This window comes from Chelonia mydas, chromosome 9, assembly GCF_015237465.2.
Source record: "Chelonia mydas isolate rCheMyd1 chromosome 9, rCheMyd1.pri.v2, whole genome shotgun sequence".
NCBI classification, from domain to species: domain Eukaryota; kingdom Metazoa; phylum Chordata; order Testudines; family Cheloniidae; genus Chelonia; species Chelonia mydas.
The window spans coordinates 98,576,733-98,592,786 of record NC_057855.1 but is presented as its reverse complement, the minus strand read 5'-3'; the positions used below and the strand labels follow the sequence as shown (position 1 = coordinate 98,592,786).

The following is a 16,054-nucleotide window of genomic DNA, read 5'->3' as shown; positions in this document are numbered from 1 at the left end:
GGGTTTCAAATTCATGGATCTTTCTCCATGATTGGGGCCTTAGTCACTACTATTTTCCCTTTTGATTACAGAACTGTAGGGGAAACTTTTTTAAATAAGGAAATGTAAAGGCAAAACTGGCTGGAACTCCAGGAAAAACCAGTGGGCTTATTATTGGAAAGTGGGTTCAACCTGACAGCGTCCCTGTAAGTGTTCTTGCTTTGAATGCACAGCAGCGTGCTAATTTGTGCTAGAGATCCACTGCAGTTTGCTGAATTTTGCATATTAGGGAATAAAAGAACAAACTTTTTTTTGTAAAGACAGTTATTTTGAAATGTGTGGATTAGTCTTAATTATCACCCAAACTTAATGTGTTAAAATATTCTGTAGTACATTTTAGTAACATTAAACAGGATTACAGAACTGGCTTTGCTATGAAATCTCTGTTGAGAAATGGGGAGAGTTCCTCAAGGTTTCTGATGAGGATTACCAAATGTATAGACTAACAAAGTGAGAATTACTGAGGCTTCTCTGTAACAGTCTGTACAATATTTAGACATAGATCACACCTCTAGATTACTTGAAGCACAAGAGTTCTGATAGGTTTCAGAGTAGCAGCCGTGTTAGTCTGTATTTGCAAAAAGAACAGGAGGACTTGTGGCACCTTAGAGACTAACCAATTTATCTGACCATAAGCTTTCGTGAGCTACAGCTCACTTCATCGGATGCATCTTTCCACAGTATGCATCCGATGAAGTGAGCTGTAGCTCACGAAAGCTTATGCTCCAATAAATGGGTTAGTCTCTAAGGTGCCACAAGTCCTCCTGTTCTTTTTGCGAATACTTCCTACGCGGACTGCAGCAGCTCAGAAAGCCGGTATCAATATCTTGCTGGCACTCAGCATGCTTACTCTAAAAAAAATCCCTCTCCTTTACCATGCAAACAAGGCAAACTACATGCATGTGTGCGCCTGGGAAGTTGTGCAAAGGACCCGTGCTAAGAGCTCGGGGGGTTCACAAGTTAGCTCTGCCCATTTTCATAAAGCCATCAGCAGCCCAGGGAGGAGGAGAGCGGGGCCTAACTGCGGAGCGGCGGGGGAGAGCAGCCAAGTCAAGCCCTGCCGCGGGCACCTCTTGCCCTCCACGCCCCCCGCACCCCAGCTCCCCGCGCCCAGCACCCGGGACCGGAGAGCAGCACGGGGGCGACGGGGGGGGGTCCCTGAAGTATCTATTGGGGGGGGGGGCAGCATGGCACTTCTTCCAAGGGGGGAAGGGGAGAGGGACCCTGAGCAGAGGGAGGAGGGAGAGACACAGTGACCCCCCCCCGCCCACAGTCAGCCCCTCCCAGTGACGACCCCCCCATTCACCCCCTCTACCCCCCCCCGCGCGCTCAAACTGAACCCCGCTAGTTCCCCCTCCCCTCTGCACCCCCCCCCACGCACACAATGACCCCCCACTATCTCCCCGCGCGCGCAGCGACCCCCCCCATTTCCCCCCTCAGGCACCCCCTCTTCTCCCCACCCCCGCGCGCGCGCGCAGCGGCCCTGCCCCCCCCGCTCCCGCTCCCCGCGGGCGGGGCACGCAGCGCCCCCAAGCCCGGCGAGGGGCGCCCGCTCCCCCCGGCACCAACCCGCTGGACGCCGACGCCCCGGAGCTGCGCCGCCGGAGAGAAGCAGGCGCCGGTCGGCTCGGTCCCGGCCCCGGCCTCAGGCGGCGGTGGCTCAGCCCCGGAGCCCGCAGCCCCCCCGCGGCTCCGGAGCTTTTCAAAAGTCCCGAGTCCGGACTGGGAGGCTCCCCCCCGCCCGGAGCCGCTCGCCCCGCCCCCCGCCGACGGCGCGCCGACAAGATGGCGGCCGCGCGCGCTACTGCGCCTGCGCGCGGCGCCGGGATTCAGTTACGGGCAAGGCGGGGGGGGCGAGAGATACGAGGATGGAGCGAGCCTGGGCTGGAGCTGGGGGGGCGAGCCTGAGCCGGGGGCCCCGGGCTGGAGCTCGGGCGAGCCTGAGCCGGGGGCCCCGGGCTGGAGCTCGGGGGGGGGGGCGAGCCTGAGCCGGGGGCCCCGGGCTGGAGCTCGGGGGGGGGGGGGGGGGGCGAGCCTGAGCCGGGGGCCCCGGGCTGGAGCTCGGGGGGGGGGGGGGGCGAGCCTGAGCCGGGGGCCCCGGGCTGGAGCTCGGGGGGGGGGGGGGGCGAGCCGGAGCCGGGGGCCCCGGGCGGGAGCTCGGGGGGGGGGGGGGGGCGAGCCTGAGCCGGGGGCCCCGGGCTGGAGCTCGGGGGGGGGGGGGCGAGCAGGGGCAATTCCCCACCTGTTTGGCCAACCCTAAATATCCAAAAGCCATGTATCCTCCGGCCAGCCCTTAGGCACTCATGCGTGGTGAGACAATGGGTGCAGCGCTGGGGTTGGCCGGGCAGAGGGGTCACACTTGCGACTCCCTCCTCCCCGGTCATGCTGGTACCAACATCTCTGTCTCCTCATGGTGGGACTCCCAAGACTGGGGGCTATGGGGGGGCACCCGCTCCCCAGAGCGTTGGTACTGCTGGTCCCCAGCTCAGTCACAGACTCCATGGGATGACTCACATAGGCCTTGGTAGACTAGGGAAACCCGTGCTGGTGTCACCATGTTGAGGTAATCACCCTTGATCACTCTGGGCCTGAGAGTTCACCTTGTAACGGGACAGTGATACGGACTCATCCTGTCTGGGAGTCACTTGCTTCCTCACATGAGGGCTGTATAAGGAGGAAGAGGGACGTAGGGTCATGCATGTGGCCTAACTGCGCCCTGGATTTTCATCTGCCCTACCGTCTGCATCAGCAGATCTGCTTGTTGCAGCCCCTAGTGCCCAAGTAACATCCAGGGGCAGCAGGGCCGAGCCACGTGAGGTACCAAGAGTTGGGAAATGAAATCGCTCCGTGACACAAAAGGGCCCGCTACGATGCACATTCTACAAGGAGTACCACAACCTCAACCTGCGGCAACCCTCCTCAGGCCTCTCACTGTCTTGTCTTCTCTCTCTCATGTTACTTCTAACTGTAAGTCTTGATCCTGCAGCAAGTTCTTTGTGGCCATGTGGCAGGCTTTATAGTGCAAGCTAGTCAGTGCAAACATTTGTATGTTACTGTCCTGTAAAGTGCCATGCATACCTGTGATGCTTTACAAGAAAGCATGTGTTTATACAATGCCTATTATAATGAGGCCAGGATCCTCAGTAAGGCTCTTCTGCAATGCACAAACCAGTAAATTATAAGATGTGATATTTTCAGCATGTGCTGGAATCCACACTAGTACTATATTCACACCCTAATATACTCCTGCTTTCTGAGCTATCCCTTTTAATTGCCAGTATACCTGATTATTAATCTGAAAAGATAACAGCTGAGGTCGTCTGTATGTCCCTTATCTAGTTAATGCTAACATTTTCCCCACCAATTCAGCTGTCATAATGGCTACAAAATTAGACATTTTGTTACATGTCTTAACTCCAATCTCAGGGATGCAAAAGACTGCTCATTCACTCTACCTGCTTTTTCACCTTTAGACTCATCAGTGTATTTTCAGCAAAGGAGACTCTATTTACCATATGGACATGATTCTCTGTGGCTCTGTAGCTTTTGTAGTCCTTTACCGCAGTGCTAAGTGAATACAGAGCACAAAACACGACCTAATCAGAATGGTAATGGATTACATGCTATGCACTGGTATTATTGACCATGCAAAGGGCTGGAGAGAGAACCAGGTCCATTCAATGATGTTCCCAATATAACAGTATTTACTATTTAAGTACTTAGCCAAGAAAACAAAATTAAAGCATAGCTACCACCCCAGGCCCTAAGCAATACGTGATGTAAACTGAACCTGGTTTAATTTAACAGATTTAAGTCATAAACTACAATATTACTTGTTACAAAGCGCAACAAGAAGCTTTGTTAAATGAGAAGCTACGCTTTATTAAAGCTCAGATACCTATAATTATGTTTAGGGTTCATTAAGAACACTACAATTCAAATTGCTGATCTTATGAGCACTGAGTCAGTCAGTGGGAGTACTCAGATGTTTAAAGTTAAGCATATGAATAAGTGCCTACAAGATCAGGACCTTAATGCTCCCTGTTCTGTGTTGAATAGATGGACACATTCGTGGCATAGTAACAACTGAACTAAAGGAAGAAATCAGCTGCTTATTTGTCAACAGGTAAAAACCGAAAAAAATATTTTCTGATAAAAGGTTACTAATTTTAAGTATTTCTGATCCTAGAAACACTTCCTCCACCCCCACCACCCGCCTACAACAAATTTCAGTTATAGCCGACTTTATTGCATCCATCCATACACATACTCCTTACACTGTATTAGCAATGTTACTGACTAATAGACCATCAATTTGTATCCAGACTTAGACTTTCCCAAAAGAACATTTTAAGAAGATGGGAAATCTTATTTTTGTATGTGATACTTTAAGTCAACTTTGCTGCTTCATCCTCCCTTTCCCTATGTTTTTCTCCCTCTCTGTCTTTTTCCACTTAGGCAAAAAATTATCAAAAAAATTTTTTTTGTTATTCAAATGGCAAACAGCATGGCAATGCTTCCAACAAATGTCAATGCAAACAGCTAACTGCTGTACTCAGTTTCAAATATGCATCCTACTACAATAGCTCTTTTAACATCAGTCCCATCAATGGTTCTTTTACTAAAATGTCCATACAGCAAGATTCAGAATGAACAGAGCTTTGGTTTGATGGCAATGAAAGTTTTGGCTGTTGTGTGACTCATTAACTGATCACATTCTCAATCACAGAGCACAAGTTCAAATGGTCAGCTAAAATAATAGGTTAATTGCTGTCTTCAGAGGAAGACCTTATTGTTCTAGTTGACCAATTGGTATAATACCTTCTGTAAAAAATTACTTTCACTGGTAGAAAACTATTTTCATCTCACTAAACTCTGTGTTCAACTGGCTAGACAATGCCGCCTTGCACGCTTATATGCCTTTGTTCCCCTGTGACAAATGATATTCCTTCACATATCACTGTTGGTCAGCTTCGAGAATGTGGAATATAATTTAATTTTTTTTTAATCCTGTTGCTCAAATACCTGAAAAGGCTTTTTCTTGTTGAAGCACAAAACTGGTATTATAGGCATAGGCATGATGCTGCCTAGATACTTGCTCAGGGGAGCAGGGGCACAAGGTGCATCCCTTACCTCCTTGGCATATCCATAATGCCAGTAGCAGTGTAGGGTGGGGGAGAACCTTCCATAGGGCTGCTGTTGCCCTTTCTGTGCAGGTGAGTAGAGATGGGCAAGAAGAGGGCAGAGCCTCTCCCCCGGTGCACCCACCAATACAGCTGAGCTAGAGTGGAGAGGGAAGGAATCTGTGCCAGGTACAGGGCTGGTGCAGATAATTTCCCCTTGGTGTAAGGGGACACTGGAATGCTCAGTGAGGCAAAAATCTGGTTCTGCACTGCCCTTTACTCAGGACTTTTAGCGAAGTCACAATCTAGCTCAGTGGTCCCCAAATTATGGGGCATGCCCCCTAGAGTGTCATGGAGAAATGTTCGGGGGAGGGGAGCCAGAGCCAGTTCCCACGGGGAGCAGGGAGGGAGCACCTCCCAACTCTGCTCCCAGCCACACTCCACTCCACCCCCAGTCCAGCTCTGATCCCAGTCGCAGCACCATTCCGCCCCTTACCCAGCTCCCACCCGATCCAAAGCTCTCTCTGGCCCCAGCCCAGCTCTGCCCTCCTTCCCTCTCCACCCCCAGGCCAGTTCCACCTCTAGCCCCAGCTCCTCCTCCATCCCCAGTTCCAACCCCAGCTTCACCTTCAGCCCAAATTCTTCTGCTGAGCCAACTGTGCCATAATGGAGGGGGGGGAACAGACAGATTCCATTACTGGTAAGTGGGGAGGTGTAACAGGAATAGTTTGGGCACCACTGGTAGTTCTTTGTGGACATTTCTTTCCATACAGAAGGAGGTGATGCATGGCCTCTTGTTTTCCCTTGTGCACTACGAGTACTGGAAACAGAATATTTATCGGTATTAGTAAATCATCTATCACCATAGTATCTAAGCAGGATAAAAATATTGCTACCTATGACTTTTAAAATCATAAAGCACTGATAAAGAACCAGACCCTGCTTGCCTTATTCAAGCATTCCCATTGATTTCTATGTCCCTGCTCATGTGAATGAGGCAAGTAGAATTTGACCCAAGATGTGGCAAGTTTGCTTCAATACCATCCATTCATGCTTGAGTAGAAGAGCTATTTGTCATTTTCCCGGTGTCATCAGAGCAACACAGAAGAGTAGCTTCATATTCCTGTTCTTCAGAAAGTTAGCTGATAAGTGTGCCTTCTGCTGGCAATCAATAGTTCTTATATCCAAGCAATCTGTCTTTTGGTTTACTCACAATTAAGTATCATACTGAATATAAAATAATTATTGATTACTGCCAGGAAATACATTACCAAATCCAGCTCCAAACAAGAACAGATCGATGGCTCCAAGTGAACCAAATATAGTAAATATCAGTGCTTTAGGAGTTTCCCATCCATCAGTTCTGGCTGATCCAATAATGAAGAACCTTAATATGCCCCATACCGCTCATAAACCTGATCATGGGGACAATAAGAGAATATTCATTATGTGTGCTCTGGGCAAAGCTTTAGCAGGAGGTATGAAGTTCCACACTTCCTGCAGGATACTAAGCAGTGCTTCATCGTGATCATCCTAAGAACAATATAGCACATATTAAGCTCACAGACTCTCTCACAGTCAGAGGCAGGAACCCGTTACAGAGAATGAGACAGTGAGTACAGTCAAGCTAGATTGCAGTAGCATCAGTATAGTGTTTACTTGGTAAGTCATTTCTTGTTGAGAGATAAATAAACAGGCTATCCTAAAACCTGCTTTAGTCATCACTGAGCTACTGCAGTATATACATTGCATCAGTAGAATATAATGAGATGCGCATTACAGTAGAATCTGTACGGATACAAATTCCAAGTTATAAGACTATAAATACATTACAGATTCATAGATTCCAAGGCCAGAAAGAACCACTGTGATCATCTAGTCTGACCTGTATACTACAGGCCACAGAACTTCCCCCCAAAATAATTCCTAAAGCAAATCTTTTAGAAATACATCCAATCATGATTTAAAAATTGTCAGTGATTGAGAATCCACCAAGACCCTTGTTAAGCCATTCCAATGGTTAACTATTCTCACTTAAAAAATTAAACCTTATTTTCAGTCTGAATTTGTCTACCTTCAATTACCAGCCATTAGATCTTGTTATTACTTTGTCTGCTAGATTGAAGAGTCCACTATCAAATTTTTGTTCCCCACATAGGTACTTACAGACTGCGATCAAGTTGCCCATTAACCTTTTTGTTAAACTAAATAGATTCCATTAGTGATTGCCCTAATGCCAAATACAGAGGTAAAATAATCTCTCTCCTTCTATGCAAGATTCCCCTGTTTATGCATCCTTAGATTGCATTAATCTTACAGCTGATCATGGGGACAAAATGAGAATATTTATTATGCGTGCTCTAAGGGCAAAGCTTTAGCAGAAAGTATGAAGTTCTGCACATCCTGCAGGACACTAAGCAGTGCCTCATCATGATCGTCCTAAGAGCAATATAGCACATATTAAGCTCACAGATTCACACCAGTTACAGAGAATTAGCTGATCCCATACTGAGAACTCCTGTTCAGCTGATGATCCCCCCCACACTCCCCAAATCTTGTTCAGAATCACTGCTTCCCAGGATAGAGTACCCCATCCTGTAAGCATAGCCTACGTTCTCTGCTCCTAGATGTATACATTTACATTTAGCAATATTAAAATGCATATTGTTTGCTTGCACCCAGCTTAGCAAGTGAACCAGATTGCTATGTATCAGTCACCAGTCCTCTTCACTGTGTACCACTCCTCCAGTTTTTGTGTCCTCTGCAAACTTTAACAGTGATGATTTTATGTTTTTTTCCAGGTTGCTAATAAAAATGTTAAATATTATAGGGCCAAGAACGAATCCCTGCAGGACCCCATTAGAAATACGCCCCTTCAATGATGATTCCCTATTCCAAGCCACAAAGGAGCGGGAATATTCTAGAGATAGTCCTAACACACAGGAATTTGTTCAAGAAATAACTACACTTGAGCCACTGAGTAACAGTAATTACAAACAATTGAATTGAATTGAATATCCTTAGGGACAGAATTAGATATACCAAAAAAACCAAACCCCTAAACTTTTAAAAGAAGGATTTTTTTTAAAATGAGGAAGCCAGTCAAAAATTCCCTGAAGTTACAGTAAAATAATTTTCAGAGTAGCAGCCGTGTTAGTCTGTATTCGCAAAAAGAAAAGGAGGACCTGTGGCACCTTAGAGACTAACAAATTTATTTGAGCATAAGCTTTCATGAGCTACAGCTCACTTCATCGGATGCATTCAGTGGAAAATACAGTGGGGAGATTTATATACATAGAGAACATGAAACAATGGGTGTTACCATACACACTGTAATGAGAGTGATCACTTGTAAGATAATTAAAATCCTTAGACGCAGCATGGTGTGAACTGAAGCAACCATAAAAGACTGACCAAAAAGACACACCCCTCTAAACAAGTGTCTTGTTGAATGGTCTCTCTCACGACATCCTACATGCTTGTTTTCTTCTGTCACCTAATTTTTAAAACTGTAAAGTGATAAAAAATCATCCTTGTTGTACCAGCCAATGCAAGGAAAATGCTACTTTCTCCCCGCTCCCACCAGCCCAGGAATATTTTAGTTAGGGATGGCTGGTCATTGAAGCAATGCATCAGATGTTCATATATTGTAACAAAGACAGTAACACAAACCAATAAGACATGTCGATTTGCATTATAACATGTCTGAATATAAAATTTCTGTGGGCTAGGCTGTGCAATCTGTACTCATGTTGAATAGCACCTTTCCCCACAAGCGTTTCCACTGAAGTCAGGAAAAATGCTGCTCAACGTAGGTAAAGGCATCACAATCTGGCCCTGTACATGGATATATGGTAGCGGAGATTAATTTCCAAATGGGAGATACTCTTACGTGACAAGTCTATACGCCATCACTGAATACCCTACCTACCAGGGAGCCCCCAAACTGGTGAGCCTTGCAGTTTGTGTATATGTTAGTTTTAGGAGACAAGGCTGGTGGCATTGTATCCCTGAGGATTTCACTACAGCAGTGCCCAATGCACATCAGTATGTGTAAAACTATTAAGATGTTATTCTTGGGAATACCACTTTGTTAGCTAGTGTCTGAAGGTGCAAGGAATGGCCGTGTCTAAGCTTGCCTCTAAAAATCCTTGCTTGTCTCATTTCTAGATATGAATTTACACTTGAATTTTAAGATTCACAATACTGTGAGTTTTGGCTGAAAATCCCAGCTGTCTGTGACACTCCTATCAAAGAGAGAGAATGAATTAGCACAGGGTGAGGGTTGTAAAGCATTGGCCATCGCTGTTGGCACAGTAATTATAAGTGATACACAACACATTAAACACTGAGGTGGAACAGGTCAATCACTTTAGAAGCTCATTACTTAGAACTGATTGCAGCTGCAGTGCCCTGGTGTCTTTTTAAAATATTGTTTTTAAATAATGAGATGTGTGGCACAGTGAAATCCTGTTGATACGGCACATGAAATGCAGAAATACCTGACATTTGCAATTAGAGGTAAAATGGGTAGTATGCCAGAGCCTATTAGATTGCTCTTCAGTTTGTCTGGACCACAGCAGTTTTCAAATACGGAACAAATATTTCTAAAATCCCTTTGAGAACTAATAGAAACGGGGGCCGAGAAAGCCCAACTAGCTGTGCTGCAGCTGTATTAGTTTTTCAGAAGAACTGAGCAAACTTCACAATTATAAGAATTAGCAGAGGCAATGTTGTGTAGTGGGAATGTACTTGGTGTGGCTCAGCTGTGCGGCCTTAGCCATGCTACCATGGCAATACTGCTATTTATATTAGCACTAGCTCAATGAGAAATAGCACAAATACATGTACACAAGCAGGGGAATCACTCCCCTAGCTCAGAGTGTAGCTATAACCTTAGAAACAAATCTAATCTCAGTAGAAGGACAGAGAAAGAAAAAGAGAAGCTGTAGGTAACATTTTTTGAATTTCAATGGGAAAAAATAGGAATTCATTTGGAGGGAAATTCCATCCTGTTTTTTGCCCAGCCCTACTGCCTTGAAGGTAGCTACAGACTGTTTCCGAACGATTGTCACATGACAGAGCAGCTTTCTGCTAACACCAAATGGAGAACTTTATCAGTGAAAGAGACTCAGTTTTACCCATAGAGCTTGGCCTTCATGGCTCACCTTCTGCTTAGATCCTTCTCCAGACCCTTGCCCAGTGTCCTACCATGGACTTAAATTAACCATTCACATGCACTGCCCTAGCAGGAACTAAGACATTGGGCCCAGTGCAGCACTGCTCTGCAGACTCCACATGCAGCCCTCCCGCAGCTGTGTTCTCTCTGCCACCTCCACAGGAGCCCAGTGGCAGAGGAGATGTGCTAGGGCAGGGAAGGCAGAGGAGGAAGATGTGGCCAGGACAGTCTTAGGCCCCAGCCATTCTGTAGCTATTGCAACAGGGTACAAGTCAGAGTGACCCTTAGACCTGCTCTAGCCTGCAGAGAGGACCTGAACCCGTCCCCTTCTTGCCCACTTCGGGAAAGCTAGTCCCAGGAGAGGGGCTCTCAGCAGGGTGAAGGATCCTCTTTGACCTAACTCTTAGCTCCATTTCCCCCATAGGCCCACACAAGGCTGGATGGAAGGTACCCTCTCATTGTAATATGTGCGCTGAAAGCTGTGACGGGTGGGAGGAAATCCTAGGGGAGGGGTTTTCAGCACAGACTTATGCATGGTGACATCTGAACCCCGGCGTTTATTCTTCTCAGCATAAACCTGTTTATAAGAAAAGCAAAGAAAAATTCACCATGTTAATAACTGTGGGTTGCCCAGCACAAACCGCACTCTACATTTTTGTCTTGTTATTATTGATCTGATGTTAGGGTGACTCATCTTATTTTTTCAAGTAATTTCTATAGCAGTTTGTATTAAAATTTGAATTGAACCTATACAGAGTGCATTCAAACACACTGAATTTCTGTGGCAAACACCTTAGTTGTAGTACCAAAGCTACCATTTTAAGGAATCACTTGCATATTGTACCTTATTTTTCTTTGCCATGTTTGCTATGCAGTGTTGCCAGCTGTTGTTGACATTTTATCACAAGTGTCATAATACTTGGTGTTTTTCTTAAAGCCCCAACTCCTGGAATCATGTGATTGTGAAAATCTCTGCTTTCATTAAAAAGAAAAGATCAGTTACTAGCCCTCAGGGTTGCAGACAAAAGTTTGAAAATGTGAAACCTAAAGACTCAAAAACCAGAAGGTAAATAAAAAGTCCCACGTTTTTTTAATCTCATGATATTCAAGCCAATCTCATGATTTGGGGGTGGCAGGTCTGACTCATGATTTTTGGATGTTTGGCGTTGGTAGTACTGTGTATTACTAAATTCAGAAGCAATTGCTGTAACTCATGGCTACATAAATTAAACTAGTAAAATCTATAGGGGTGAGCAAGCTGTGGTTTTGGGTGTTGATTTTTACATGACATGATGATCCTGCTGGCAACAGAATTGTTAGACTTGGCTGCAGCTTGTCAAACATGTATCTATCATTATCCATTTTTGTTGTCGTTTTCACACCCCTCTGTGTTCTATGAATGCAAAGGATTGCTGAGCCTGTTTCAACCCACCGCACTTGGTGGTTCACAGCTCACGTTTAAAATAATCAATTGTCCTTTTAGGAGGGAGAAAAATAATTGGGAAATTTCCAATGTTTTTTCATCAAGAAGCCTAGGGTTTAAAAACACAAATTTCTGACTCTGCAAAAATGTTGCGTTGATGTCCCATATTATTGGCAAGGAGGCCTGAAAAGATAAATTACTCCTGTTGCAGCACTGCAACTCCCACACTTTGAGGTTGTTGTTGACTTTCAGAATTCTAGGCAGGTGTTATGGATGCCGTTTTCTCTTTATTATGCAGCTCCTGCGGGATGGGGAGGGGGGAATTGCACTTTAACATAGCAAATCTGAATTTTAATTGAATTTTAGCCTGCAGCAAGGTGGAAAGTCATTAAAATCAAATGTTGGTATCTCATTTATGTGCTGCTGTCCCTAACTAATTTTAGCTGAAATAACTGAATATCTTTATACCAAATGGACTGCTCTGTCTCTTTAGTTTGTCTCATTACAAACTGGCAAATGTATGTATTTATCTATTGGGTTTACACAGCTCTAAATATGGTGACAGTTTTGTTTTCCTTTCAGATCATCAGCAAATATTCTCCTGTAGACAATGGGAACATGAAAGGTTTTGCTGGCATTTTGGCTCCAAATAATATGACTTTCTCCACCTGCAAGCAATAGGGCCCATTGTTGCGTTGTGATACATTTGAATGGGCCAGTAACATACACTTAGACAAGGTTGCAATGCTCCCTATCTCAATCTATTCCCCCAATACTCATACTGCCAGAGTGCTTTCGTTTTCTATTCAACTGATGTTTTAATATGATTTACTCTTGGGGCCAATATTGAAGGAACATAGCTCTCCCAGAGGGTTATAAGACAAGCAGAACACTAGAAAAGCAACTTCCCCCTCTTAGAATACTCCAGCAGATGCAATCCACAGCCAGTCCTAAAGCACCAGGTTAATCATGAGAGACTCACAGATCAAGGTGCCCTACAGAGATGAAATATCTATTTAACAATAGGCCCTGTCTCTCCCCTTCCTCCCTGAGATCCATGGTATTGTCCCCCAAGATCCTCCAGTCCCAAGGGGGAATGTGCTTGGGAAGGACGGGGAGAAGCCTCATCAGGCCATGTGGCCGTATGATGCCAGTCCCCTCTGGTCTTGGGGCACTTGGTCAGAAAAGATATTCCATCCCAGGACCCCCATTGAGCCCTTGCTGCTACTTCACTCCCGCTCATACCCATCCTGGTGCTCCTAGCTGCAGCTGTGGTGAGGGGCTGTCTCCAGTGTTGTGTCTCCAGTGGGGCTCAGACTAGAACCAGTTCAAAGGTGCAGGGCCCAATCTGGTTGGCTCCAGTAGAACAGCCAACCCCAAGTGTTCAAAAATCATGAGTCAGGCCCCCAAAACTGATGAAATTGGCTTTAAAATACTGAGTTTTTTTAAATAACAACATTGGGTTCTTATATATGCCTCCTGGTTTCTGAGCCTCTAGAAGTCACTATTCAAGCTGTTCTCTGCAACCAGGAGGGCCAGAAATTTACCTTTTAAAAAATGAAAGTTGAGTTCACATGACTCCAGGAGCTGGAGTCTTAGAAAAAAACACTAGATATCATGAGAGTTGGCAGCACTGCTCTGGCCTTCTGCAGATCCCCTTGGGCTGGGCACAGATCTCTGCGGATTTGCCCCATGTCCAATCAGGGAATATCTCTGTAACACCATCCTCATTGAGATTTCCTCCCTGGGAGCCTCCTCCTGGAATTCCAGTGGGTGTGTCTGCAGAGTAAAGGAAGAATGAGAGAACCATGCATGGAGTGGTCTTCCCACATTTTATTGCTCCCCAGAAAGAAATAAAGACCCCTGTCCACCTCACCCAGTTGAGAGGCGCTGCCCTGTCATTATTATTTATGATAGTAACATCCAAGAACTGCAGCCAGGGATCAGGGCCCCATTGTGCTAGATGCTGTACAGACATGGAATAAAGAAAGTAGTTCCCCCCTGCCCCCCCCCCCCGAGAGCTCACAGTCTAGGTGTCAGTCAGACAGGATACAACAGGTGGATAGGGTAGGGGGTTGTTTGGGAGGACAGGGTAACCAAAAGACAGAATTTTCCCCAAGATATTAGGTCTCTCTCATCAAACCTGTAGATCTCATCCTGTATATTTGCATGCCTTCATCTCTCTTCCACCCAGAGCAAATCCTGACTCTTCCCCTATACCATAAAGTGACAGGCAAACAGTGTCTGCACTTTGTTGTAGCTGCTACAGTTTGGAAGGAATTGCCATTAGCAAAGATGGCTCAAACCAATTTCTAGAAGCAAGTCCAGTGGGGTGAAAGCTAAATAATGCTGGCTACACCATAACAACATGTGAGCCTGGGCCTTCTTAATACCACTGCGAATCAATCAGTGCTTAACGACAAACCAGTGGCAGCTGTAAATATATTTGATCTGTACATGCATTTGTCTGCTCAGTTCATCATCTTTCCACTTTCTAATGTATTTCCTTCCAGGAACTATAAAGATAAAAGTGAAATGTAAGAGAGAGGAAAATATTCTAGGGATGATTGGCCATATTCCCCATTCCCAACATTTTTCATTACCTAGACGCCCCAGAGATTCAGTGAGGCCAGGACGCATCGTTCTCTGCGCTTCTCTAGACACCTGTCAGTACACAACAGGAGGAAAGGGTACAGACGTGTTCTGCATTGCACCACATTGAGCTAGCTCACTGTGAAGCCAGTGGTTTGTGGAGACTTCTGCCTCCTTCAGAGCTACCATTTAACCATAACCCAGACTCAGACTGCTATTGCAACAGCACCTGTTATTGCCCTCTAATAAGACTTGGGAGATGGAGCAGTAGTTTATGCTTGATTTCATGTTCACTTCAAGCTCTGTTGTTCTCAGTTAATATGTGTATAAGGTCAGAATGAGAGAAGGGGTGGATGGGCAGAGGGGCAGAAAAGACTCTATTTTAATTTGAACTCAAGGAAAGTATATAACAATCTTAGTCACATAGAAATGCACATGACTCGGTAAATATGAATGTCTGATCCTTTCCCACCAGTGTCTTGGGTTTGATAAATAATGGAATATACAAACCTGAGAAATCAATTCACTTTTAAATAGTGTCTGTCCATTTATTTTTAAAGGGGACAGGGAGGTACTCACTGCCAGGAGGGAGGAGGCTGGGATCTCTCAAACACCTTAGGAAGGAGAGGAAGAGGTGTGTGTGGAAAAGAGGTAGGAGGAGCAAGGTGGCAAGGGATGGCATCTCCCCAAGCCCTATGAGAAAGGGAGAGAAGGGGGTGGGGAAAGTGGATAGGACAAGAGAGAGTGAAATGCTGGCTGCATTGAAAATTTCAGCCAGAGTGACCAAAGAAGAGCACAGGCTGTGTGGGATGGAGTGAGAGAGTAAAAGGAAAGGCAGTGGACAGAGCAGAGAAGGGATGGGAGGACAGACATAGACAATAGGGGAGAGCAGAGACAACAAGCTAGGAAGGGGAAGGGAAGGATTAAAGGTCAGAGCCTGGCCAGATCCCATTTATTTGAATAAGTGACTCCTGCAGTTCAACAATTGCTCAATTTTTGCTGCATTGCTATTACAGAAGTTATCCATATGGTCATTTTTTCAATCAGTTCATTTCACTTGTCCCATCTTCCCTCAGATAATTCTATAACTAATACAGGGAGGAAGTCATTCCATTTATAAGCTGAAGGAGCCAGGTGAATGAGATTCGTCTGGGATTTAACATTTCTGTTGTTTTATGGTCATTTGCAATGTGTCTTTGTGTGTGCTATATTCCTACCTTTTGGTAGAGCATGACTGTGTTGGTCTTCTGATATTCACTGCAGTAAAGGCAATCTAAGATTAAAGAACATATCTTTCTTGGTATCCCAGAGTCACCTTAGCTTGAACAGACTTCAGCCTAGCCTCCAGGGTTGCCAGTCCGGCACCTTTCTGCAATAACCAATTAAAATAAAATAATATTTCATGACTAATTTAATCTTCATGGAATATATGAACTGATAAAACTTCATAGGCCAGTTTCTTGAGGTGCCCTTGCTTTAGAATATAAATATGTATACATATTTAAATCAAAAATGTTTTAGAAGTTAATGACCATTTCGCAGCAGTTATACCAGCTAGCTAACAAGTGAGTCCATTGTGACCCAGAAATCTGGTCCCTGTAGGGGTGAGAAGCGATTTAAACCATGCTTCCACTTAAGGCCAGTTGTATAGGAAAAAATTACTCCACATCTCGCTATGGCATTTCCCCCTCTATTACA

The 16,054-nt window shown here is 45.3% G+C and overlaps 2 protein-coding genes across 13 annotated transcripts in view; one reads left to right on the top strand and one right to left on the bottom strand.

Annotated features, from left to right (window-relative positions):
• KLHL13 (kelch like family member 13) overlaps positions 1–1,802 on the bottom strand; it is a 120,113-nt gene extending 118,311 nt beyond the window's left edge. For 4 of the 12 annotated variants that reach the window (XM_037908371.2, XM_043522010.1, XM_043522011.1 and 1 more), the window contains exon 1: positions 1,609–1,771. The gene's annotated coding sequence lies outside the window, so the exon portion shown is untranslated. Of the gene's footprint in view, positions 1–1,608 lie in introns of all 12 variants that reach the window. The other 8 variants (XM_043522007.1, XM_043522009.1, XM_043522006.1 and 5 more) reach the window with 6 other exon arrangements.
• A 444-nt stretch (positions 1,803–2,246) lies between these two features.
• Positions 2,247–15,730, top strand: LOC114018570. Its single transcript, XM_037909621.2, has 4 exons — positions 2,247–3,006; positions 4,099–4,165; positions 11,279–11,407; positions 12,347–15,730. Exons 1-4 carry the CDS (start codon positions 2,874–2,876, stop codon positions 12,369–12,371), a joined length of 354 nt encoding a protein of 117 aa, XP_037765549.1. The 5' UTR covers positions 2,247–2,873; the 3' UTR covers positions 12,372–15,730.
• Positions 15,731–16,054: the final 324 nt, after the last annotated feature.